The sequence below is a fragment of the Nicotiana sylvestris genome, chromosome 10 (genome assembly GCF_000393655.2).
Source record: "Nicotiana sylvestris chromosome 10, ASM39365v2, whole genome shotgun sequence".
In the NCBI taxonomy this organism is placed as follows: Eukaryota; Viridiplantae; Streptophyta; class Magnoliopsida; order Solanales; family Solanaceae; genus Nicotiana; species Nicotiana sylvestris.
In genome coordinates, this window is record NC_091066.1 from 9,759,218 (window position 1) to 9,786,676 (window position 27,459).

Consider the following 27,459-nt stretch of genomic DNA (forward strand, 5'->3'; position numbering starts at 1 on the left):
ATACAGGGACATAATTCATTTTGGAGAGAATAAAAAAGATAGAACCAAATTTTCTGAAATATTGAGAGCGCAAGAACACCATAGAGAGTTCAAAGCTAGAAAGAAAAAACAAAGAGAGATTTCCGGACTATTTTTCTTCTCCATTTTTACTAGTTTTCTCCGTGTTGCTGGGATTTCTGGATTGAGGTGTTGAAGCTACTATGTTGGGCTTTCTGCTGCTGTATGTTGTTGTGCTACATACTACTTTGTTGACCTTCTTCTTCTTTTATTGACAATACCAGGTATACAACTGTAACTTTGGCATATTGTAAGTTGAAATGTGAAAGCATGAATACATATGAAGAATGAAACTTTGAAGTTTTAATTTAGCTTTTTCTTTGTTTCTTTTTCTAATTGTATTTAGGCTATTTCATGTATTACTATTCTGTAAATTTCTGTCGATTTGCATAACTAGGCATCTTGTAGTGATGTATTAAATAATACTTTGATTTAGCTTGATTATTAGGTAGTATATATTTAAGCATGCTCATTACTGTCAAACTGTTTAATAATTGGAATAAGAGGAAATATAAGTTGGTGTATTTAGTGAATCGGCTTGGCAAAACTGATTAGTTCACTAGCTATGAAGGTTTTAATATTGTCAACATTAGGTTAATCGTGAACATGTAGCTAAATTTAGTTAAAGAATGTAATTAATTAGGATATTTTCTCTTTTATTTTAGAGACGAATTTAATAGAAATGTAGTCACTTTAAGATATCCTTAAAATAAATGAGGCGTGCTTCGCCAAAATAAATACAAAATTGCGGGGCCCTCAATAATTATTTGTTTTAAAATACTTAGACTTAGGGACGGGCCGTTTAGTCAATTTCACGGCCCTACCCAAAATAATGATACGCTAGTCGCTTTAGGCGCGTCTTTAATAATGTTATACTCTTAAATTCGGGTGCACATTTATGTGACCCAAATCCAAATCTCAACGGAGTTGAAATGTGTCAATAACCACGGGTACATTGATGTGACGTGGTTCGAGATACGTTTTTCACAATGTTGTAATTCTCTGTTAAAATAATAATAATAATAATAATGAAAGCGGTAAAGAGTTAAAATCTGCACATAAGTTCATATTTGTATAAAATCAGATAATCAAGCCGAATATGACAGTTGAGCGACCGTGCTAGAACCACGGAACTCGGGAATGCCTAACACCTTCTCCCGGGTTAACAGAATTCCTTATCCGGATTTCTGGTGCGCAGACTGTTAAACAGAGTCATTCTTTTCCTCGATTCGGTATTCAACCGGTGACTTGGGACACCATAAATCTCCCAAGTGGCGACTCTGAAATAAATAAATAAATCCCGTTTCGATTGTCCTTTAATTAGAAAAAACTCCCTTCCGCGCCCCTTTGCGGCGGCGCGGGCGAAAAAGGAGGTGTGACATATGGTGCTATCTGTTTCTCCATGGTTATGATCATGCACTTTGCATGTTTGTTGTTGATAGACATATGGTTTTTGATTGTGAGCATCATGACCCAAGGTATTCCATGTGGACCGGTGTTTGGATTGGTCACGTAGAGTTATATTGAGATCTGATCCCGTGTGCTTATTTTGTGAGTTTTGGTTCTCCTTTGTGTTATGCGTTTATAGCATTGTGCTTTGTGGTATTATCTTATGAGCTTGTGGGGCGGTTATCTCATTTGAGTCTATTTCCATCATTGGGTGCATTCGAGTTGTTTCTTGTTTGGTGCATGGATCACACGGTATGTGGCTCGAGGTGGTGCTGGTATGACGTGTCGGTCGGTTAGCTTGTACTGGATGAGATGAGGTTATTGGACCTAGAATGAGTGTTATCAAATTTGATTAAGGTAAGTTGGGAAGATAATGTCATTTATTAGCTTAGAATTTGGATATGGTTCTTGGTGGGCGAGAAAGCTTCACGAGTTGTTCATCTGATGGGTGGTTATGAGTTTCTACGCATTTACTTCACCATCGATAAAATATGAAGTCTTAGAACAAGGTTTAATTTGATATGAGCTTTGTTACTGGTATCATATTTGTTATTGAGTAGCTATTGTGGTTGGAAGTTATTGCTATGAGTATCTGAATTATATTGTATATTATGTGATCATAATCTTGGGTTATGGTTATGGCTTGATACAACATGTTCAGACTTATACAATGTATACATGCAAGAACCAGGTCTTATAATGAGTTCCGAATGTTGGAGATTGAGTTTTAAGGTTTATGGACTAAGGTCAAAGTAGGGATATTCAGTTAGGTTATGTTGTCAAGCTTATGTGTATTAGGGTTATGTGGGATCACCTATGGGTATGTGCATGGTGAGTTAATGTAGTGATTTGATGACTTTGGAACAACTCTTGATACGTTCGAGGATGAACATAAGTTTAAGTGGGGGAGAATGTAACAACCTGATCGGTCGTTTTGAGCATTTATGTTTCGTTCGGTGGTATGAGGTGTTGCGTATCTTCATATGATGTGTTATGACTTGTGTATATGGTCGGTTTTGGTTTTCAAGTAGTTAGGGATCGGTTTGAAATAATGATTCTCATTTTAGAAGCTTTAAGTTAGAATAGTAGATCGAGTTTGGCTTTTTTATATTTGACCTTGGATCGGAGTTTTGATAGTTCTTTTAAGTTTGGATGGTGATTTTGGAATTGGACGTATGCCCGAATTTGCATTTGGATGTTCCTAGAAGGTTTTGGCTCTAATTAGCAAAAGTTACCAATTTGTAGGTTTAGAAAGTTTATAGGTTTGACCGGGAATTAACTTTAATGATATTGGGTACGGATTGTTATTACGGAACTTGGAATATGTTTGTTAAGTCATTTGAAACTTGTGTTCAAAGTTTGGTTGGATTCCGGATTAGTTAGTCTTGAATCAGATGCTAGGTTCGAAGCTTAAACTTTATGAACTTAAGAGATTGATCTAGATCGGCGATTCGTGGTTTTGATATTATTATGTGTGATTTGAGGCCTCGAGTAGGTCTGTGTTATGTTTTGAGACTTGTTGGTATGTTCAGACAGGCCCAAAGTGGTCGGGCGAGTTTTGGAATGATTTTGGACCATTTTGTCTCTTGTTGATATTCCTGGTTTCTGAGGTTTAAGGTGTTCTTCGCGATCGCATAGTATTATGGAAGTAGGTCGCGTTCTCCCTAGAGTGTCTGCATTCATGATGGTTGGGGCTTTAAGCCTTTGCGTCTACATTTGGGACTACACATTCGCGTAGTGTTGAGCTAGGCTGGGGAGGTCATAATGGGTTCTTCTTTGCGCTCGACCTAGAGTGTCCTTGTTCGCGAGTGACTGTGCAGATGTGAAACGCGATCGGGAGCCTGGGGCCGCATACGCATAGGGTTTCTTCGAGGTTGATCTGTTTTGTGCTTCGAGATCGCAAGGGTAGTCCCACAATCGCGATGGGTATCCCTGAAGCAGTGTTATAAAGTACTTTATTTCAAAGATTTTGGTTATTTTATCACATTTTGAATTATAGAGCTCGGATTTGGGTGATCTTGAAGGGAATTTCATGATTTGGATTAGGATAAGTATTTTTAACTCGGATTTGCTTATGTTACATGATTCCATATTTGATTTTGGTATTTAATGGGTGAATCTAAAAGAGAAATTAGGGGTTTTTATACAAACTTTTCTAAAATAAATAATTGAATTTTGAACATCGATTCGGAGTCGGATTTGAATAAAATTAGTATGGTTGGACTCGTATTTGAATGAGTTATCGTAATTTGCGACTTTTGTCAAATTCCGAGGTGCGAGTCTGGGTTGACTATTTTGGTTGACTGTGATATTACATTAAAGATTCGAACTATATCATTTGGGTTTGTTTACTATGGCATTAGTTGATGTATTTGAATTGCTTTCGGCTAGTTTCGAGACATTCAATGGTCAATTCGTGCGAGATGGCATTTTTAGAGTATTATTTGACTTGCTCGGTATTGATTTGACTTATTCGAGGTAAGTAACATATCTAAACTTGGATTTGAGGGTAATTCTATGATATTTGAGATGTATGGGGGTGGCGCACGTGCTAGGTGACAGAAGTATGTGCGTGCACGGGGTATTCATGATCCTGGTAGTTTTTAGGCTATCATATACCTTGATTTGCTATCATGCTTCGTTGATGTCATGTTTTCTCCATTTGTATGACTACGTGAATTATTATTTATGCTAGAAATCATGTCTAAGTTATCTGCTTAATTGTTTGAGACATGATAAGGTTATTTTACCTTGTTTAGCTATTTGCCTTAGTCGTAGTCATACTGTTCAGTCATGATAGATATATATATGTATGATATATCTCTGATTCTTTACACTTTTGATATGATTTCTCACATGTTGTTGGTGTCCTAGTACGTGACACGAGTTTGAGCTATATTTGTGGCATAATATGTTATTCTGTGTTGTATAATTAGATTATGTTTTTATGAGATATGAGCTATTGAGACTTGAGCAGATTGATGAGTGATGTGGGCCATAGAGTAGTGTTGTGACTTATGCTAGATTGGGTTGCATGTCGCAACAAGTCATTTTGACTATTGATTAGTGCTTGGGCCAGAACCCCCCCCCCCGGAGTCTGATATTATAGAAAGTGCAGGCACAACAATATACATGTGCTTTGGTGAGGGGCATTTATGACAGGTACCCATACAGTGCTGAGTGATTGTGTGTGTGATGGTGAGGGGCAGTTGAGCCAGACACTTTGAGTGTGCTGAGAGTGAGTGTACTTGATGATTTTACTGTGACATTTTTTATTTGACATGTACGCATATAGATGTATTTTTCTCATACTAGATGACAATATGGTATGTTACTGATTTGACATGTATACTTGACATATAGGTATAAAGATGTATTTTTCTCATGCTAACTAGTAAATGAAAAGTCTTATCTGTTGTTGAAAGTTTGGAAAAATCAGAGTTCTCTGATAAACTCATATATTTAGTGACCCCGGTGAAAGATTTGGGCTTAAACTATTATACTTGTAAAGCATGTCTAATTTTCTAGATTTGTGAACGAGTTCAACATGATATTTGTTGAGTTGTTTACTGTTACTATCATCATTATATTCTGTATTATTGTTGATCACTAGTGTTGTACATTGACCTTCTTCCGAGCTCGTCACTATTTTCAACCTCAAGTTAGGTTTGTTACTTATTGAGTACACGGGGTCGGTTATACTCATACTATACCTTGCGTGCAGATCTTGGTGCTGATGTTGATATAGCGGGAGCTGGCATTGAAGACGTACCTGCTTTCCGGACATAGCTACCACTTGTCCTTGATAGTTTTTGATTCATTTTCTGTTTATGTACGTTCAAGATAGATGTTGTATTTAATTTTCATACCCGTTTTGTAAATCTAAGTCTTAGTGGCTCATGACTTTTGCTACCAATCCTTTATGTTAATGTATGGGAACTCAGTTATTTCACTTAAAGATTTTATTTTTATTTTTATTAGAATTGTGTAACTGTTGCTTCGCTTACCTACCGTGTTAGGTTAGATGCCATTACGACTAGGTGGATTTTGGGTCGTGAAACTTATAACTTACTCACTGGTTGCTAAGATGAACACCTAAGGGTATGTGATTAATAAAGGTGATTAGACACGATTAATTAAGGGCCCATTCAATTAATCACCATACAAAATATAGTTGAACAATCATATAATAAACTCGGCTCGATTATAACAAAACTGAGTCAAAACTTCATCTAACAATTGGTTCCATCAACCCTAGATTACATGTTTAGCTACTCATGGTAAAATAAGATAAAACCATAAAATCATTCATAATTCACAAAATAATGATAACAACAAGAGGAATGAAAAACTCTAATGGTGTCTTGATCTTCTCACACTTGTTCTTGCTTCCAATTGAGTCTAAAAACAAGTTTAACCTTCACTTGGGCGAGTTTGTTGAGTTATATAGGGTTAGGATAAGTTTCCCACGCTTGGAAAAGTGTATCAAAATACCTTTGAAAAAGTGCTGCCAAACATACTCTTTCTTCTCCAAAGGTATAGCCTGGAACATTGGAAGCGGGACAAAAGTACGACTTTGAGAAGATAAGTGGGTTACAGGTTAGGCACTATGGAAATTAATCAAGGGACCACCCAACATTGAAGATTCTACTAAAACAGTTAACATTATCATTACCAATAATAACTGGAATCTAGACGCACTAATATATGACCTACCAAATACGATCTCTGACATCATACAACAAACTTACATCCTCTTCTTTGAACACCTAAATGACTCCTTCTTTTGGAAAGAAATAGAGGATGGGAACTTCACAACGAAATCAGTGTACAATCTCTTCACTAGACTAACATGGACTACCCGACAATAGGAACATTTTCTCTAGTTCTAGTTATGGAAAGTATACTGCCATAACAAACTAAAAACCTTTCTTTGGCTGCTACTACACCAACGACTACTAACTGCGGATGTTCTATACCAAAGAAACATAATAGAAAATAATTCTTGCAAACACTGTGGTACAGAGGAAAATACACACCACCTCATCTTTCAATGTCCCATCAACAGCAACATATGGGGATAACTAAACACCAGTCCACCAACACATTCAAACCATCTTGACTGGATAAAAGAAAATTGTACCTCAGATGCAAGCATCTTACTACCAAACAATTTTCCCATACCTTTGGCAATAATAACCCATATTATCCTTTGGTATATTTGGCTAAACCGCAACCAGAACCTATTCAATAATGACTCCCACCACATTGATACCAGGAAAATAATTATGTACGTAATGGAATATCCCTGTCTCACAAATCAGAATTTCAAACACCCAATAATGACCAAAATACTGATAAAATGGACCCACCACCACACAACATCTATAAACTCAATTTAGATGGTGCACACCAAAAAAACTCCGATAAAGGAGGAGCAGGCGGAATCATCATAGATTCCAAAGGTCAATGAATTGATGGATTCTCTTACCATACAATGGCCTCATCACCCATCTAAGCTGAAATCATTGCCCTACTAAAAGGATTGAAACTTGCGTTCACAAAAAAATGGAATACCGCTTATAGTGGAAACCTAAAACTCCTACATGACAATTCTCACACTAAAGCTAATGCTAATCTTCTCCATGATTGCAGGTTCCTGTTAGAAGCATTGGATCAATCGGAAGTTAGGCATGTCTACCGTGAAGGAAATCAAGTGGTGCACACACTAGCGAAGCTTGGAAGCAACTGTAACTCACATGCTAATGCTGAGTGTGGCGAGTACTTCTGGAGTGAACCACCTTTATTTGCTTTCTCTACTTTCTGCAAAGACAAACTAGGGACTGTTCCGATAAGATCAGTCCGACACTATAATAACTCTCTTTCTTTTTAATGCTTAATAATAATCAGCGGCCCCAGGCGCCTTTATAAAAAAAATAATTCTTACCGGTTTAAAGTTAATTCTAAAATGGTTAAATTTTAAAACAAGACAATAGGGGTTGCTCTGATGGTAAGCAACCTCCACTTCCAACCAAGAGGTTGTGAGTTCGAGTCTCCCCAAGAGCAAGGTGAGAAGTTCTTGGAGGGATGGATGTCGGGGGTCTATTTGGAAATAGTATTATACTGTGTTGTTGTTGTTGTTGTTAAATTTTAAAACATTATAAATTATGACTACTCCTTAAATAGTTTCCTAAATATGGCTATTTGTGCACTCGCTTCTGCGAATGACCAACCCAAAAAGTGCCGAAGAGGGTCTAAACTCTAAACCCTCTCGCAGGAGCGCAAGCGCGGAGAGCACTGAGCCATGAACGTCGACGGCATCGTAAGAGATGAAACAAACCTCGCCGGAAAAGCTGCGGAGAAAGAGTACTCATACGAGGAGGAAGAGGAAGAGAGGATGGTTGAAGAGTTAGGAATGTACAGAGGGAAGGTGAGATTGGTGAACAGTGAAGAGCCAGCAGAGGAGATTATGTTGCTTTGGGGAATTCAACAGCCAACGTTTTCAAAGCCCAATGCCTTCGCCCGTCAAACTTCTCTCCAGCTCCCTATTGACGCTTGTGGCCGCTCTCTCTCCATTCTTCAGTCCCCTTCTAACCTGGTTTGTGCACTCCCTCTGTCCCAAATTACGTGATTCACTTTCCTTTTTTATTTGTTCCGGAAAAAAATGTACCTTTTTATACGTAGAAACAAGTTAACTTTAAATTTTCATACATGATTTATAGCTCCACCATTATTTATGGCTTGTTTTAGATAGTTATTCCTTTATTTCTTAATGGATTACTCTTGATTTAACTCGCTTAAGGTCAAAATGAGTACTTTTTTTTTTTTTTTTTGGGGAGGGGGGTTCTTTCTGGTAGTTTGTTTAATTATCAAATGAAGATAAAGTAAGTTTTTATTCTTTATGGAGAGAAATTGATGAAATTGTCGGGAGAAACTTTTTCTATACTTACAAAGTTGTAAATGGGTTAATTATGATTAGTAGATTATGGGGGTTTTGAGTTAATATTTGGTTGTTTTGGGTATATAATCAGCCAATTAGACTGAATTCCCAAATCCACATCGACTTATCAATTGGCAAGTTTTTAAGGACTTCATGAAGATGAGTGAAAAGAGTGAGCCAGATAAACATGGATTTTGTCATTCTTATAATGAGTTAAGTCTAAAGAGTTAATACCCGAGAAGCAAATTACCACATGAAAGTTATCATCATTGATCAAGTTCCATGGTTTTTAACAGGCAGAGGATCTTATGAATAGTAACTAGTAACTAAATTTAGCAGTCAATTTTAAGTGCAGCAAAGTCAGTGAAAGCAAACTGCCAACCATCCAACGACAAATAGCGTGATCTGACCTTCGAGAAACTTAAGCAAGTTTAGGACATGGTCTTTTTTCTCAAGGTTCAATACATGATTATCACAACTAGAACATTTTCAAGAAGTAAGCTTAGGAACAAAGAGGAGTATGGTCTCCTGCTGAACATTAATTGGAGTCTGCGCCCAAAATGGGCTCTGAAATGAACTGCGCTCCACTAATGGGTTCTTCTCTTTTTTTTGCCCATTTAGGGCAGTTCACCTATAAAAAATGCGACATGTAGCCCAATACTGATTCTCGTTTCCGTCAAAAAGTTAGTTTACACTAGGCTCAATTTAAAAGTAGATCGCATGCTTCTTACGCTGGTTAAACATGCGACCTACTGTTAAATAGTGCCTAAAATAAGCTTAACTTTGTTACTGAAACGGATATCACTATTGGGCTATAGGTCGCATGTTTTATATGTGAACTGCCCATAAAAGGACAAAAGAAAAACAAACCCATTGGTGGAGTGCAGTTCATTTCATAGCCCTTTTTTTGAGAACAGCAGCATGTAATTTTCGTATGCCAAAATTTCATAGCCCATTTCTGGCGCATTATGATACTCATTTGGGAATCATTAGTAAGTTAATTCTGCTGTTACAATCCATCTAGTTCAGCCTACTGTTAATTTTAAGCCAACACTGTTAGCGTTATTTTTTCCTTGTCATTGCCTTTGAAGGTCATTGTCTTATAGGTATGTATTCTTCCCATGTCCTTTCCTTACACAGGACAAAGGAGATACTGGTATTATTGTTAATTGCTAACGGATCAAATCCTCATTACTTCAAATAACCTGCACTCCCCTCCCACATGTCTGACTTGTACTTCTTGCTACCATGGACCTCTCGAACAGAATTAGGGCAAGATCAGAATCAGTAGCTCGAGATGTTTTATATATAGTAAATCACACCTATTGTATAGTGATAAAAAAATAACACCTAGTCCTAGTGTATATGAACTTTAGCTGCATATTCTGCTTTTACTCTTGAAAATTATGATGACTTGGCTAAAGTTTGTGTCAGTTAGACACTTGGAATAGTAACTTATGAGATGACTAATAAGCTTTGGCAATGACATGACCCAGAGGCAATTTAGGTTAGCTGCTGTTAGTTTATCTGCTGAAAGTTGAAATGCTTGTGAAACAATGTGATCTCCTAGCACTGGTAAAGCATTGACATTATTTCGGTTGCTCTCTCTCTCTCTCTCTTTCTCTCTCTCTCTCTCTCACACACACACACACATCAAATTTCTAACGACCAAGCTGTATTTTGTATTTCAGGGTACTCCTGGAGTAACTGGTTCTGTAATGTGGGATAGTGGAGTGGTCCTTGGGAAATTCTTGGAGCACGCTGTAGAATCAGGAAGAATTCATCTTCAAGGCAAGAAGGTTGTTGAGTTGGGCTCTGGCTGTGGATTAGTTGGGTAATGCTGTTTATATTTTATGACATTGATATTTGATTCGCATCCTCTCAAGCCGAGGGGCTTTTGAAAACAGCCTCTCTACCTCCCTAAGGTAGGGGTAAGGTCGGCGTATACACTATCCTTCCCAGACTCCACTTGTGGGATTTCACTGGGTTTTTTGTTGTTGTTGTTGTTGTTGATATCTGATTCGTCAAAATGATTTTCCAGTCATTATTGGTTTAAGCTAGTGGATGGCAGTCAAGAGTTTGAAACGATGCACTTGCACGTTCCAACAAAATAATGTTTGGATTAGTTCCTATTGTAGTTTCTTGTCTCCGAAATGTGTATGAGAAACAAGGCATGGCATGTGCACAAAGTAAAGTACTTGCTCACAAATTTATGTTGGTAGCTAGTAGTGGAAATTAAATGTTTAAATCACTCACTTTACATGGCATAAGTATACTGTTGTTAAATGGTTCAATTCTCTTATTAAGTCTCTCATACAATGTTTCCAGCTGCATTGCAGCTCTTTTGGGTGGTCAAGTTATTCTCACTGACCTACCGGATAGACTGAGGCTACTGAAGAAAAATGTAGAGGCTAATTTGTATGGAGATGTAAGAGGTTCTGCAACAGTGGATGAGCTCACATGGGGAGATGAGTTAGATCATGATATAAAGGATCCTTTGCCAGATTATGGTAATAATCTGAGATGGTCTCATTCCCTATAGCATTTTCTTCACAATACATAATCAAATACCATATTCTTATATCTGCGGTTGTTTAGTTTCCCTTCACAATGTTGTCGCATATTGCTTTATATTGTTATTTTCTTTTCTTATAATTATCTTTTCTTTGTGGAGGAGGTGAACTAGAATTAGTTATATACTATTTAACTGTCTAACCACAGAAGTATTATTTTTCCAGAATTCTTGTCAATTATCCTTTTTTCATTTATAGATTAGAAGCCTTATCGAATGAAGGTTTTGTAGAACTTGAAGTTGTTGTGTATAAGACTGGCTTCTATTAAGTGGAGACATTTGCCAGCTTTAGTCTTTTAATATATTAGAGCAATCCTGAAAGGCAAAATGGGTAACATCCCCCCTTTGAAATCAATTTGTCCGTTGACCAGAGGTGAGTAGATCTATGTATGTAATCAATAGACTAAATATGGAGAAAATTACATCTTCAATAAGAGATATATGTCAATTGGCTACTTTTGTTTTATTTTTTCCTTTTTCTAAAAAAAAATTGATAAGGATGTCAAGTGGCTAAATAACAACTACAAATGAATCAGTTTGTTTTGACCCTTGCTCCTGCTCTTAAGAAGCTTTCTTACAAAGTCCGACCAGAATCAAAACCTAATTTCATTTCTCCCTCACTTGAAAAGTTGCAGTGGGTGTATATGGGTTGTTATGCACTTTGCTATCAGCTTTAGAATGGTCTGAGTTAGCAAGTAGGTATATATAGGTTGTTCGTGCTATCAGTTTTAGACCAGTCCAAAATTGCTGCTGAGCGTATATGGGTTGTTGATACTCTATGTTTTTTTTTTTTAGAATTTGTTGGGCCTGATTAATTTTGCCTATTTATGAAACACTGTTGCCACCTAATCTTGCAAAGAAAATGGATGTTCTTACCTACAGCTTTGCATCCTCTCACCGCTCCCTCTACCCATAGCAAAACATGGGACACCACCTCAATGTTTTCTACGTTGACATGCCAAAAGATTTTTTAGGGACCCTCAGGGTTTGGTGCAGAGGTAAGACTGCAGCATATGATGTGTGGGTTGAGCAGACGAGTTTGAACCCTGTCATGGATAAAAGTCTGTATTTAAGTGGAGAAGGATAGAGGGACTGATCCATTATCCACTTAGTTTCGAATTGCGAGCCAGCTAGCCCTAGGGGATTTCTCTGTTATTTAAAAAATATCACATACTCAGCGTGATAGCTCACATTCCACCCCCTTTCTCTTCTTTCATGTTCCAAAGGCCAGGTAAATGATCTCTGGTCACTTGTCCAGTTTGCATATCCTTGATTTTAGTTTACTGTTTCATGTTCTGAATATATTTGTATTTCAGTACTTGGATCAGACGTGATTTATAGTGAGGGAGCTGTCATGGATTTGTTAGCAACACTTCTCGACCTCTCTGGTACTCAGACAACAGTTATTTTAGCTGGAGAACTCCGGAACGGTATAGACTCTGGATATTACTAAATCTCAGATGGTCTGGAGATAGATATATATCATGTGATTTTCTTGTGGCAGATGCTATCCTTGAGTACTTCTTACAAGCAGCTGCAGAGGATTTCACTATTGGCCGTGTAGATCAAAACCAGTGGCATCCAGATTGTTGCAGTCCTCGAGTGGTAATATATGTTTTGGTGAAGAAGTAGAGAAAAGAAAAGTAAGAATCAAGGCTGACAAAGAAATGGCACGAGCCATTAGAACATTGGAGACTCATTCACAAAATGGAACCAACGATATACCTGTGCTTCACATATGATCTGCTAAAGTGTTCTACTGGCTTTCTTTCTGTGTAATCCAGTTGTACCATTGGGTAGATAAACCAATGACCTAATTGTTTTTCCTCATTGACGATTTAGTGATTTTCAGTCATGTAAATGTCATTTCCATCTGTTAAATAGTGGGGCTTGTTATGCAAAGGTCTATGCATTTGGCTTTGGTTCATTCTCTTGTTAATGGTTGAATCATTTGAAGGTTGTGCTTGGAAATTATTAATATCTCTTATTTGGTATATTTGGCTAACTAGAGGGGCATGCTAGCCAGCTGAGATTTCACTTTGCCTTTGTATTTTCTTTTTCTTGGTTCTGTTTTCTTACTTTCTTTTGGGATCAACAGTGTTTTGTGGTTATTTCTTCATGTAGATTATATTTGCAGAGATAGAAATACTCAAAAAAAAAACGTCTTAATTGGCCATAGCTAGAAAAAAAATAAAGGACTTGAACTAAACAAAGAAATAGTTTATCGGTTCAAATAAATTACTGGGGCTATTTATTGGAACTCATTTGAATAGCTGCCAGCTAAAGGAATTTTGTAATCTTTTCATGCTTCGATGTCCAACAAAAAGTTAGCCATGGAATTTTTGATTGTTAGCATGATAAGGATGCTTCATTTTATTAACACTTCATCCTGTATTATCATTTTAGGATGTCATTTAAATCCTAAGATGATACTAGAATTTTTGACTCTTAGGGTGTGTTTGGTATGACGGAAAATGTTTTCCTTCGTACCAAACACACCCCTGCACGTCCATATTTTACTCCTGATTGTATCAGGTTAGAAGCCATTCAGGTACCCTGCCTGGTGGAGATTTATTTATAAAAAAACAAGTATATTCTTGGAACCAAAAAAGTACGCTATTGTGCAATTCTTAAAGTTAAGAACATAGTAGATACATGTCAAAAAAAAAAAAAAAAAAAACTCTCTTGGAACTATAGCTTGTATAACCAAAATTCTCCAAAGCCAAAAGCATTTTCTTTTTCTTTCAAAAAAGTACTTCTTTCTAAAGTTGAAGTATTTGGCTAGATACTAATTGTTGTTCAAAAGTGATTTTCAAATTAATTAACTAAATACAAACCGCTTCTTACTAAAAGTAGTTTTGAAAAAAGCATTTTAGAAAGAAAAAAATACTTTTCAAAATTAGTTTATTTTTAGAAACTTATCCTAAGCACTTTTCATTTGTTTGACTTCACAGACCTTAGAAAATGCTCCACATCACCAAGCATGTTTACCAGGTTGTGTAAGTTTTGATGCTCCAATGCAAGAAATTACTGGTCGGGATAGTAGAAATTATTCGGGAGAGAGCACATACCCTTTTGGTAGCAAGAATGATGATGACAAATGGTTGTTGTTTGACCAAAAATTATTAAACCCTTTTGTCAAACTAATTATCAGAGATATAGAAGGTAAATCTTAGCCAAATATAATTAATTCTAGATCCAAATATGATGAATACGAAAATCGAAGAAAAATAAGAATGTGTAATATTTCTTAATATAATTATTGTACATCGAATATGAATGATAGACTTACATCTAAGACAGATTTGCACCATGATCATGGAAGTAAGGAAGAAGAAGAGAAGAAATTATGGGTGATGAAAAGATTCCCCTTGTTGACTCTATCATGATGGCTATCAAGAATCACCCCCCTTTCTCTAGGCTCAGCTCCCCTATATATATTAGCAATTTTCCTTTTATCCAATGATCTTTGACCGGCGTACTTTCTTATTGTACCCTTCATCACTCGCTCAAACATTACGCTTGTTCTGCGATGTAAGCTTTCCGACGATTTGACCCCGACAGTGACTGAGATGCTCTTTGCTATCATACCTCATGGGCATGATTACGGCTTGGGCGACCCCTTGTCGTTCACTTTAAGAACAATCATCCTATGATCAGATTTTGACCCATAGAGTTAGTTCCTCTGTCCACAACAGGCAGACTCTATCGATTCAATAATTAGGAGAAATTTGAACGTTAGCATTGAACGAGGTCCTTAAATCGAGGCGGCGACGTGACGCTTCAGTGGTATCATCGGACTGTTATGTCAGTTCAGAGCTTAATCGTTGCATCGATTCGAGATATCATGGATACCCATTATGCATCATTATGGTGCACGTTTCCCAGGCACCGTATCGTTTCCCGTGCCCTTTCAATTTTTTGATTAGCGGCTCTTGGGTTTCCCGCTTAGGACATTCATGTTCCTATAAATAGGGGAACCTATCATTCGATTGTTACACTTTTCGGTTTACCTGAGGAATTTTGCAAACTTCCGCCCTCTTCAACATTTCATACTTCCGATTTTATACTTCTACTTTCGTCTGAATTTGATGTGACCATTTCTCTTTTCCTTCATCACTCTTGTTTATTTCGATGAAGTTAGTCAAATGGTTGGTACTTCTTCCCAGACCGACAAGTTCGTCGAAGATACGGTGCCAGAAAATGAAGTACCCCCTCTTAGAGAGGGAGTGAAGGTGACGGAAGATGAGGGAGTTCCGATAATGGCTGAGATACTACCCCGCCCGGGGAAATTATGGACTGATTTTAATAGCCCCGCCGGAGAAGAACCAGAACTTGTCCCTTCTACCATGGATAAAGCGACAATTACTGCGCTCAAGACCAAGTGGGGAATTCCAAACCATATCGAAATGGTGTCGGCGACGGGAACAGACATTGTGCACTTGCACCGCCCCGGATACTATGCATTTTACGCGTATCCTTTTGTTGTCAGATATATGCTTCATCTCCCCTCTCTAGTGGTGGACTTCTGTCGTTTTTACGAAGTGTGCCCCGTTCAGCTTTCAACGTACGCGTACAAGCTCTTCCTCATGCTTCTCAAGTACGTGGAGCTCGCCGGTCGAGGGATCACTTTGGGGCATATGCTTAATATTTTTGTCCCTCAATTTATTCGAGGCACGATGATCCACATACGTCATCGAAGAACCAAGAGTTTGATGGTGAAGATGGATGATAAGGCTAATCACCGCTTCTGGGAAAACTATTTTTATGTGCGGATAGAGCACCTTGTGGAGAACTCGGCGGGGTTCCTTGAGACGTGGAACTTCGCACGTAAGTTTTCCTTTGTTTATTTTGTGATTCCTCTCGAGGCGGTCGTCGACCGTTCTTCTTTAGGTGGCATTGCTAATGACTTGTTTTCGCTTTCACAGCAGAGAGATTGCCTCCCACGCCAGTTGACGACATCCGTGAGTGGGTAAATGCCATTCTTCCCCATACAGTGGGGGTTCGCGAGTGGGCGCTCTTCTATGAGAGATATAGGCGTAAGCCTCTCACCGGTGAGTCGGCCCATTGCAGTTCTTTGTTCTTTGCCTTATAGTTTGATTTTGTCGTTATATGACCGTCTTTCTTTGCTGACAGGGAGGGTCCGAAGGACGAGGGCTCCTCCACTTGCATTGCGTCAACCACCTTCTATTAGTCCTACGCCAAGGGTTGCTGCCCGTCCTGTATTAAGAACTACTCAGCCTGCACCTGTGGCCGAAGCTGCACATTTGGAGATTACTCAGTCGGAGGTTCCGACCCCTGCAGCCTGTCCAGTCGACCAATCTTCTTGTGTAAGTAGTAATGAGGCCCCACCGAATAAACAAAGGGTGGTGTTGGAAGAGGTTTTCCCGACCGATACTTCTCCGAGGGGCACCCTTACCCCGACAGTGATAGAAATCAGAGATAATGTCAGCCCTGTTATGGAGACGTCGCGTGTTGTGAGCGGTCAACAAGCTGATGTAGTGGAGAGACGGAGTCCGGGATTGCAGTTACTATCTTGGGCGGCTCTTCGTCATCCCGACCGAACCGCACTTCTTCTTCGGTCAAAGAGGGGGGGAAAGCATCATGGTGGACGATTACGAGTCTGAATCTGACCTCGATCCTGACGATGTGAGTATGTTCGAGGAGTGATTTACCCGAACTGTGGTAAGAGCGGGAGGTCCTTCCCTAATACTCGAAATCCCGTCGGATCTCAACCTTCTGCAAGATACGATAGATTTTGTGCCGCAGTTTGACCTTCTATGCTCTGCCGCAGAAAGCGGGTCTCTTCAGGAAGTTAGCAATGCCAAACTATCGCAAGGTATGGCCGCATTAGGCTTGAGGGTAAGTTTCTCTCCTTTGTTTTTTTTTTTACTTTGGCTCTTATCGACTCTCTTCTCCTTGTTGTTTTTAGACTTACATGTTGGAGATCGAGAGTGCTTGCAGGGTCGAGACCCGGTGATCACTCCCAAATATGCCTTATAAAAAGAACAATGCGGACGTTGCAAATATAACCTGAGTATTCTGCCCAGAGTCGAATCCACAAAGAGTTAACCTATCAATCACTATATTTAGACCCACTAAACTCTTGAGAACCAATTTCCCCAAACGTTTGAATCACAGTTGATGGTGTCTTTAATAACTAAAATTGCAAGTAAATAAATAGCTGTAAACTAAGGATGCTAAGGTTGTAAACAATAATGAGAAAACGCTAAGGTAATGACCTCCCCTATTGATGGAATCTCTTCTGTTTATGCTTCATACAAATTGATCAACACCTCTCTATCAATCATGAACGCTCATCTTACCGTAAATCTCTCCCGAGTAATCACAGTAGTATACTCAATGCACTCTCCCAAGATACACTAGCTAGCTCTAATTAACACGGTTCACTTTAGATTGCACTCAAGGCTTCGTTATCCCTAATCCCGCCTTTAAACCCTCAGTTATAGATCCCTTTTATACTTTGGGAGTGTTGTTGTTCAACAATAACCTAAATATGCAATCTCTCCCGAGTTATGCACACTAAATAGGCACAGCTAATTGAGGATCCTGTCAATTAACTACAACATACACAAAGTTGAACAAATAAAGATTGAGACTAGCAATTTGTATTCACATAAACAAGAAGTTCATCCCCCAATAGGTTCCATCAAAACCTTAGACAAAGGATTTAGCTACTCATAACTATGGGTAAACAAACTAAAACAATATTCATCATAAAACTTGCAAGAAAAATCAAAGAAAAGAAGAAAGATGTTTTGGGTGATCTCTCACAATTGTTTTTCCTTGCCAAAAAACTCTCCAAATCAATACATGCCTCTCTTAGGCGAAGTCTAGTGTATAAAATAGGGTTTTGGGCTAAAAATCCCGTATTTTGCACTTTAGTCCCTGAAGTTCTCCGCCTCTCCTGTGGTTCTGCCGCGGTCGCGGTCAAACCGCGGCCAAACACGCTCTCTGATTCTCACGTTGTCTGCAGCCCTCTTCTACAGCGGTTCTGCCGCGGTCGCGGTGAAACCACGACAGTCCTCCTTCAGTTCTGACTTGAGCTGTTTCGCGTAGTTTACTTGACTGAATTTTACGAACGGACTCTTTTTCTCCATATTTGATCCCAAAAGCACTCCATAGCCTTCTCTGGTCATATATAACCTGCAAAGCATGAAAAGTACTAACAAGAGCATTTAGTTATCACTTTTATCATCCAAACTATACAAGAAGGTGGTTATTTAGGGCCTAATTATAGTTAAATTCACCTATTATCAACACCCCACACTTAAACCTTTGCTCGTCCTCGAGCAAGTTAAACCACACTTCTAGGCCTAATCGTTTGATGCATTACCCAATTTTTTTTATGCCACAACCGCCATTATGAAGGAACAACCTAAGCAGTGCAACAGTCACGCCTCAGATGAAGACTCTAACACCATGACACACTCATGCTAACTCTAGTTACTCTAACAGAGGTGAAAACTCACTTTTTCTTCCTGAGTCACATGCCCTAACATCATAATTCTGAGAGAAGTTCCACGCACATAAAATTCAAGCAACAAGGAACCAAGGATAGGAAGAATTCACTCACTCTCAGCAAAGAACATTCACATGCCACACAGACACATCATAAGCTTGCCCCTAGTGTAGTACTCTACTAATCGAGCTATTCAGTCAAAGATCAAGAGGTCTTTATTTGGTTGTAATATAAGCTAAGGGACGGGTAGGATATATTTGGATATAGTGACTAACCTCCCTAAGCACTTTTAATATACACCTCCTTTTATTTCAATTTCCATGCTCAGCCCACTCGTTCTTCCACCTTTTAGTTCATAGGTGATCCCCCACTTTTCTTTAGGTGCAACTGTTTTGTTTTCTTCATTTTTCTTGACTTTTTTTTCTGATTTTTTTTCTTTTACAAATCCATTGCACCATTCAAGTATTTCTTTCCTGATTCCCCTTTTTCCTACTTCCTTACCACCTCACACTTTGACTTTTGTATGTTATTTATTAATTCAAGTGCTTCTAGGAGGTACAGGTTCAAACAGTCAAACTATTCAAACACAGGGATATAGGTCATTATAGGGTTATCAAAGAACAGGCTTCAGGCTCAAAAGGGGTTAACTATGGCAATATATACCGGTGGATTCACAAATATACAGGCTACACAAAGAAATGCCTCAATCATCTCTAAAACCAAGCAGCTTCTATTTCGCTTTGCAAACACACAGGGCAAGTTCTAGGTATCACATGCAAGCACAGAATACAAGTAATAGCTCACACACACTTGGCATGTAACTCATTCCGAATCAGTTTATCAACACACTCATACGAGCGTTCAAGCAAGACAGGATGTGCAAAATTAAGGCATAGATTTACGAGTTTACAAACGAGCCTAGACGTCGCACCCTCATGTTTGTTTTTTGTTATTCTCAGGTGTGTACATCAAGGGTTGCATTATATCCTTCACCCATTTTGGTCCTAAAACTACAAACGAAAATCTACCTAACCCGGTTCAAGAAAAGCCCTTGGAAAAGAACCGTGGTTAAAAGAAAAACCAAGGGAGAATTAGTACACTACCTAAAAAATAAAATAAAATAAAGAAACTACATGGACTACTTCCCTCAAGAGTACTGTCCAAGTGGTCCATCCTCAGGAAGAGTCCTCTATATTTTTTTTAAGACTTTGACCCTCAAGAGACCCGTCAACAAGTGTCCGTCGTTGGGCCAAGTCAGTTACTTCTAATGTGAATACAGTCAATTATACACAATAACACCAATCAATTACTACAACCTACACCATGTCTATATACACTACAATACATTACCCGAGCAAGTCTCCCACCCCACACATAAAAATTATGGCATGTCCCCATGTCATATCAAAAATAACGAGTAGAAGGGTAAGAAGACTTCCCTGAGCCTCAATCAGAGTCGGAGATGGTGCTGGGGTCCACATGGCAAGCTCTCCCCAAAGCACGGAACCAGGACATAAACCGGCTCTTAGACCTGGCCTGCCGCTGAGACATGGCATCCATACGTGTATGTAGGACCTCCACCGAGGTGCCAAGATCTGCGACCTCTCCCTCCATCGTACGCAACATAGGATGGGAGGACTGTGATCTGGATAAGCCAGCCCCAGCATGGGGGGCCGAGAGGGTCCAGCACTGTCATAGGATCTCCTGAATGGTGCCATGGTAACCAGATCATCATCCTCATCATCGATCTGAATGGTGGTGCGTGCACCCCTGCCCACTCTGATGCTCGAAGCTTTGAAAGCTGCTTTAGAGGGCAACTCTACATCAGCAGGATTGGTGGGGACATTCTTCAACAGACACAATGTAGTCACCAGGGAGGGAAGTAGAATCCCTTTGACCTCAGCGGGGACCGTATGATCATTTCATCACCAATAAGTCTTGCCGCATCAAAATCTTTCTTTGTGATGAAACACCACGTCAAAAGGGCTCTTTGGAAGTTCACGTCAGTCGTGTTGCCTGAGGGCAAGAACAAGCTGCAAATGACAGTGAGCCAACACTTAGCCAAATGGGTGAATGAATTGGAGTTCAGGGTGATATGGTCACGTATCCAGATTGGTTACCCCCCAGCGCAGAGTGCAGCAGTCATAATATCCCAAGTGACTCCTGGTAATAGTCGACGTCACCAGTAAACCGGGGTAGCCGCAACACCTGTCGAATAGTTTCAACTGAGGCATCTACCCATGTGCCCTGCACAGTCACCTCTCGCAATGTATGTGCTGGGCAGTTCGTGTAGAATTCTCTTACAAGCATCCTGTTCACCGTTTCAGGTTCATCAAATAAGAACTCCATTTCCCTCCGCCGGATTTCCTCATACATCTCCTCCTGTTCTACACGGAGGGCTGCCCTATCAATCGGAATCTCAGGGATGAATCTCTTTGAGGCCTTGGCATGAAAGTCGTCCTCTGCCAATTCTGATTCGAATCTTGAAGCATCATATGTAGGTTGTTAGGACATGCCTGCCGATCGCTTTTGCTTCTTACGAGCCATATGACCTGCAAAGAATACAAGAGAACCATCAAATATATCCTACATGTGCCAGCCGGATGGTTACTCAAACTTTACCACTCGAAGGCACCAAATAATATCCCCCATTTATTTTATTCATACACTATGCCAAACCCCCAACTAGTGAGGTGTTTAAGGTTACAACCTCCACAATGGCCCCACAACTTTCTTACAAATTCTGGCATACAACACCACCACAACTTAGGGTAGGCACAAAATACCTCAAAAAGCACCACAAGCCCCAAATTTTCGGCCAAAAAGGGCCTGCCACCAAACTACACCGCAAAAATTATTTCTAGGACTCCAAATCATCTAAACAACTCCCACAATCGAAGTATAAGAAAGACCCAACCATTTTAGCACCAAACAAATCCATAAGAAGCAAATACAACAATAAAAATAGAGAAGAAGCAAAAATTGAAAGAAAATCTACATTATTCCTACCTAGGGTTTAACTAAATTAGTTTAGACCAAATTTACACTAATTAGAAGAATAAATAGAATCAAAAAGAAGATAACACTTACTTGTTGAAGGGTGGAAGGGGTGGGTAGTGGTGAGAGGAGGTGTGGAGAAGATGACAATGGAGGTTTTTGGGAGTGAGAGAGGGATCTGAGAGAGAAAGAGAAGAGAGGATTTGGGAAGGTTTATATCTGAATAGGGAGGGAGAATAATTATTTTGGGGTGGGTAAAGGGTTTGGGGAATTAGAAAGGGGGAGGGGGGAATAAAAAGAAATAAATGAATAAAAACAATTCTGCATACCTGGGCCCGACGGGGTCTGTCGCGGTCGCGATCGAACCACGGTAGATGAAGTTTAGAGGGGGGTTCCCACCGCGGTTCTACCGCGGTCGCGGTGGAAACGCGGTGAACAAGGTTCAGAGGGGGTATCTGACCGCTGTTTGACCGCGGTCGCGGTGGAACTGCGGTCTGGGCAGTTGTCTATTTTTTTTATATATATATAATTATGTTACACTTACAACAATTTTGTAGGTTGCCTCCCACGCAGTGCCTGATTTAACGTCGCGACACGACGTATGATAAGCGCATTTAAGGCTCGCTCGACCTGTGTGGTTCAGTCAGGTGCAGGTCAGGCAGTTTCTTTTTCTCGCTCATGCCCACATATGGTTTCAATCTCTGACCATTGACTCTGAATGTACAAGAGTCATTTTCTGTGGCAATCTCAACAACTCCTGACGGGAAAACTTCAACTACTCGAAATGGTCGAGACCATCGTGACTTAAGTTTACCTGGGAACAGACGTAGTCTTGAGTTGTATAGCAATACCATGTCCCCGGGTTTGAAATTTCTCTCAACAATGTTCTAGTTGTGCAGCCTCTTCATTCTCTCCTTGTACAATTTTGTGCTCTCAAAAGCAAGATATCTGAACTCCTTGAGCTCATGCAATTTAGTGACTCTTGACGTGCCCGCAACTTCCATGTCTAAGTTTAGCTGTTTCAGTGCCCACCACGCTTTATGTTCAAGTTCCACTGGCAGGTGACATGCCTTCCCAAACACCAACTTATAAGGTGACATACCAATTGGAGTTTTGAAGGCAGTTCTGTAAGCCCATAGTGCATCATCTAGCTTCCTCGCCCAATCAGTTCTTGTGGCATTCACAGTTTTGGTTAACACACTCTTGATTTCTCTGTTGGACACTTCAACCTGTCCACTAGTTTGCGGGTGGTAAGGAGTATCCACCTTGTGGCGCACATCGTACTTAGCAAGTAACTTTTCAAAGGCCTTGTTGCAGAAATGAGTGCCTCCATCACTGATAATTGCTCGTGGTGTCCCAAAGCGGGTGAATATGTTCTTTTTTAGAAATCCCACCACCACTTTTGCATCAATGGTGGGTAACGCCGCAACTTCCACCCATTTAGACACATAGTCTACAGCAACAATAATGTACTTATTGCCATAGGAGCTGACGAAGGGACCCATGAAGTCAATCCCCCAGACGTCAAACACTTCCACCTCTTGAATTGGTTTCATGGGCATCTCGTGGCGTCGGGAAATGTTCCCGGTCCACTGACATTCATTGTAGCCCTTCACCCATAGGTGCGCATCTTTAGACACTGTCGGCCAGAAGAATCCAACCTCTAGCACCTTTGCCGCTGTCCTAACCCCTCCAAAGTGTCCACCATATGCCAATGCGTGGCAAGCCTGCAAAACAGAAAATTGCTCTATCTCGGGGACGCATCTCCGGATCATATTATCAAGGCATATTCTAAACAGATAAGGTTCATCCCAGTAATACTGGCGGCTTTCATGAAAAAATCTTTTCCTTTAGATCGATAAAAGGTCGTGAGGAACTATACCACTGGTCAGGTAATTAGCAAAGTCTGCATACCATGATGCTTCCTGATGAGTGGTGGCGAGCAGCTGCTCGTCTGGAAAAGTTTCCAGTATTTCCTCAACCTCAACTACATTTTCAGCTCCTTCAAGTCGTGATAGATGATCAGTGACTTGATTCTCAGTGCCCTTTCAGTCACGAATCTCAAGATCGAACTCTTGCAATAGCAACACCTAACGAATCAACGTGGCTTAGATTCTTTCTTTTCTATTAAGTACCTGAGAGCTGCATGGTCAGTATATACAATTACCTTGGACCCTATCAGGTAGGATCGGAACTTGTCAAACACGAACACTACAACCAACATCTCCTTTTCAGTCACAGTGTAGTTCAACTGGGCTCCACTCAATGTTCTACTAGCATAGTAGATTGGGTGCATCAGTTTGTCTTTCCGCTGGCCCAGCACTGCTCCCACTGCGTCGTCACTGGCATCACACATTAGTTCGAACGGTTGCTCCCAGTTGGGGGCAACAATGATGGGTGTTGTGACCAGTCTCTTTTTCAACTCCTCAAATGCTACCCTGCAATCATCAGAAAACAAAAATGGGTGATCTTTTTCTAACAACTTACATAGAGGGTTGGCGATTTTGGAGAAGTCTTTTATGAACCTCCGGTAAAAACCGGCATGTCCAAGGAAGCTTCTGATAGCTTTGACTGAAGTTGGTGGAGACAGCTTTGCTATTACATCAACTTTCGCGCGATCCATCTCTATTCCCTTGCTTGACACCCGGTGCCCCAAGACTATGCCTTCTTGTACCATAAAATGGCACTTCTCCCAGTTCAGAACCAAGTTAGTCTCGATGCACCGTTTCAGCACACACGTCAGATTTATCAGGCACTCATAAATGAATTTTCCACCACTGAGAAGTCATCCATGAACACCTCCATTATATCCTCAACCATGTTAGTGAATATGGCCTTTATGCACCGTTGGAATGTGGCAGGTGCGTTGCATATGCCAAAGGGCATCCGTCTAAAGGCATAAATGCCATACGGGCATGTGAAGGAGGTCTTTCTCTCTGTCCTCCAGTGCAATGGAGATCTGATTGTACCCTAAGTACCCATCCAGAAAACAGAAGTGTGACCTCCCTGCCAATCTGTCCAACATCTGATCAATGAAGGGAAGTGGGAAGTGGTCTTTCTAGGTGGCTAGATTCAACTTTCGATAATCCATACAAATTCTCCAGCCTGTGACGGTTCTTGTTGAGATCAATTCATTGTTGTCATTTGTCACAACCTCATGCCACCCTTTTTTGGAACACATTGCACTGGGCTCACCCAGCTGCTATTAGAGATTGGGAAAATAATTCCCGCATCCAACCACTTTATCACCTCCTTCTTCACCACTTCCTTCATGTTGGGGTTCAGCCTCCTCTGATGTTTCCTGGAAGGTTTGTGCCCCTCTTCCAGCAGAATCTTGTGCATGCAGTAGGCGGGGCTGATCCCCCTGATGTCTGCCATGGTCCACCCAATGGCAGTTTTGCACTCCTTTAGTACCTGTAAAAGTTTTTGAACCTGCACATCTAACAAACTAGATGAGATAATAACATGTAATATGGAGTCTGGTCCTAGAAATTCATACCTGAGGTGGGCTGGCAATGGCTTTAACTCCAGCTTTGGTGGTTCTTCAATGGATGGCTTAGCTGGAGGAGTTTCTCTCTTTTCTAAGTGCAAGGGCTCAAACTCTAGATTTCTCTCCCAGAACCCTCTACCTTCCAATGCCAACACCCATTCCGCCAAATCCTCACCATTCACTTCATCTAAGTTTATCAAACATGCAACAAGGGGGTCCTCAATTGTCAACACCTCATCATCAGACTCTAAAATTACATCCAAGACATCAATAAGAGAGCAATCGGCGAACTCACTTGGTCGCCTCATAGACTTCTGCACATTGAATGTTATTTCCTCATCATTGAGTCTCATTTTGAGCTCCCCAGTCTCACGGTCAATTAGAGCTCTCCCCGTGGACAAGAGTGGTCTTCCTAAGATTATAGGAATCTCTTCATCCACTTTGCAATCCAAGATCACAAAATCTGCAGGGAACACAAATTTCCCCACTTGAATAAGCACATCATCAAGGATACCGAATGGACGCTTCACAGTCCTGTCGGCCAGCTGCAACAACATGGAGGTGGGTCTAGCTCTCCCAATGCCCAACCTCTTATAGATAACTAGGGGGCATAAGATTAATATTGGCCCCTAAATTACAAAGCACCTTAGCAAAGGCGAAATTCCCAATAGTGCATGGAATTGTAAAGCTACCTGGATCAGACAGCTTTTCAGCAATAGGTCTCGTCACCACTGCACTACAGGTCTGAGTAAGTGTAACCGTAGCCAAGTCTTGAAAATTAAATTTCCGGGACATCAAGTCCTTCATCATTTTTGCGTACCCAGGCATCTCCTTTAAAGCTTCAATCAGTGGAATATTTACCTGGATTTGTTTGAGCATTTCAAAGAACTTTTTATACTGCTCCTCCTTTTGATGTTTGGCCAGCCTCTGTGGAAAGGGTGTAGGATGTCTCTTCTTCCCAATCACTTGGGGCTTCTCTTTATCAGCTACTATTTCAACTATTAGCTCTTCAACTGGCTCAGCTACTTTCTCGGTCTCCTGCTGAATGTTCTTTTCTTCCTGAGCGGGCTGGACTATCACCTCTGTTAGTATCGTAGACTCATCCAGCTCAATGGGCACTGGAATGAGTGTCTCAGCATGTATATTTTCTCGAGCTCTCTCTTGTTCTACATCTAGATCCCTACCATTACGGAGACTCACCGCCATCAACTGCTTTGGGCCCTGATCTTTTGGATTAATTTGGGTGTCTGCAGGTAATGTTCCCTGAGGACGATTGTTCAGAGACATTGAAATTTGGCCCAATTGCACTTCAATATTTTTGATTGTTGCGTCATGTGCATCTACTCTTCCATTTATTTTTGCATTGGACCCAATAACCTGCTGCATCATTGTTTCAAGTCTAGTGAACCCATCTTCTTGCCTTCCACCATGCTGTTGCTGAGGTGGGGGATACCCTTGCTACTGATTATTGTACCTCTGTGGCCTTGGATAAGGTGTCATATTGTTGGGGGGTCTCATACCTCCCATACTTCCAGCATTGTATCGTGGCTGAGGTGGTCTGTATGGCTGTTGAGTTTGCTGACCCCAGTTCTGATTGCCCTGTCTCTGGCCTCCATAGTTTGACACATAGTTCATGTCTTCAGGGTGCTGATGATGATGATCATGTTCTGTATTCCAAGGATTACCAACTAGCTGACTAATGTAAGATGTGCACAAGCCCCCATTGATAGTATCTACAATGTGCACTTGTTGTTTCTGCCCTGATTCCTCCACCTTTTTGGTGAGTATGCTCATCTGTGTCAAGAGGGTCGCCACATTTTCAGCCATGGAATTTGATGGGTCAAAAGGCACTGAGTGCACCACTAGAGTGATAGGTGCATTCCTCGTCGTCCACCCCGAATTCTGAGCTATTTTGTCAAGCAGACTCTAACCTTCTCTCCAAGTTTTGCTCAAAAATGCCCCACCAGTTGAGGCATCTACAATGTTCTTCATGCTATCTGATAGTCCCATGTAAAACCGTTGTCCCAACATCTGATCTGGAATACCATGGTGTGGACATATAACCAACATTCCTTTAAACCGGCTCCATGTCTCATGCAGTGTCTCCATTGGTTTCTGTTTAAAGCTCACGATCTCATCAATTTGTTGAGCTGTTTTGTTGGGCGGGTGGAACTTGATGTGAAATTGCTTGACTAACTCATCCCAAGTTTCTATAGAGTTTATGGGGAGTGAGTTTAGCCAGACCTGAGCAGCTCCTGTCACCGAGAATGGAAATAATAACAACCTGATTGCTTCCGGAGTTACGTTGGGTTGCCTTTGAGTTTTGCAAATCGACAGGAAGTTCTTCAAGTGCTGCTGAGGATCTTTGGCTGGTGTCCCAGAAAATAGTCCCTTGTTTTGAAACAAGTGCAACATGTTGTTCATGATCTGGAACGATTTAGCTTGTATCGCGGGCACAACAATGGCAGTGG

At 40.4% G+C, this 27,459-nt stretch overlaps 1 protein-coding gene and 1 pseudogene across 2 annotated transcripts; one reads left to right on the forward strand and one right to left on the reverse strand.

Moving 5' to 3' along the window:
* Window positions 1-7,728: 7,728 nt before the first annotated feature.
* On the forward strand, window positions 7,729-12,945 carry LOC104248167 (uncharacterized). Of its 2 annotated transcripts, XM_070160544.1 has the most exons (5): window positions 7,731-8,104; window positions 10,138-10,280; window positions 10,775-10,956; window positions 12,335-12,448; window positions 12,523-12,945. In XM_070160544.1, exons 1-5 carry the CDS (start codon window positions 7,811-7,813, stop codon window positions 12,648-12,650), a joined length of 861 nt encoding a protein of 286 aa, XP_070016645.1. In that variant the 5' UTR covers window positions 7,731-7,810; the 3' UTR covers window positions 12,651-12,945. The 2 variants fall into 2 exon arrangements, with proteins under 2 accessions (XP_070016646.1, XP_070016645.1); XM_070160545.1 differs by lacking the exons at window positions 12,335-12,448; window positions 12,523-12,945 and adding an exon at window positions 11,901-12,328 and having other exon boundaries at window positions 7,729-8,104.
* Window positions 12,946-23,348: 10,403 nt separating this feature from the next.
* LOC138878988 (uncharacterized) lies at window positions 23,349-26,377 on the reverse strand (annotated as a pseudogene).
* Between the last annotated feature and the right edge of the window lie 1,082 nt (window positions 26,378-27,459).

Coding starts and splice junctions, on each gene's coding strand:
- LOC104248167 (XM_070160544.1), top strand. CDS start 7,811: ATGAACGTCGACGGCATCGTAAGAGATGAAACAAACCTCGCCGGAAAA. Junction 8,105..10,137: donor TTCAGTCCCCTTCTAACCTG/GTTTGTGCACTC, acceptor TTTGTATTTCAG/GGTACTCCTGGAGTAACTGG. Junction 10,957..12,334: donor GGATCCTTTGCCAGATTATG/GTAATAATCTGA, acceptor TTTGTATTTCAG/TACTTGGATCAGACGTGATT.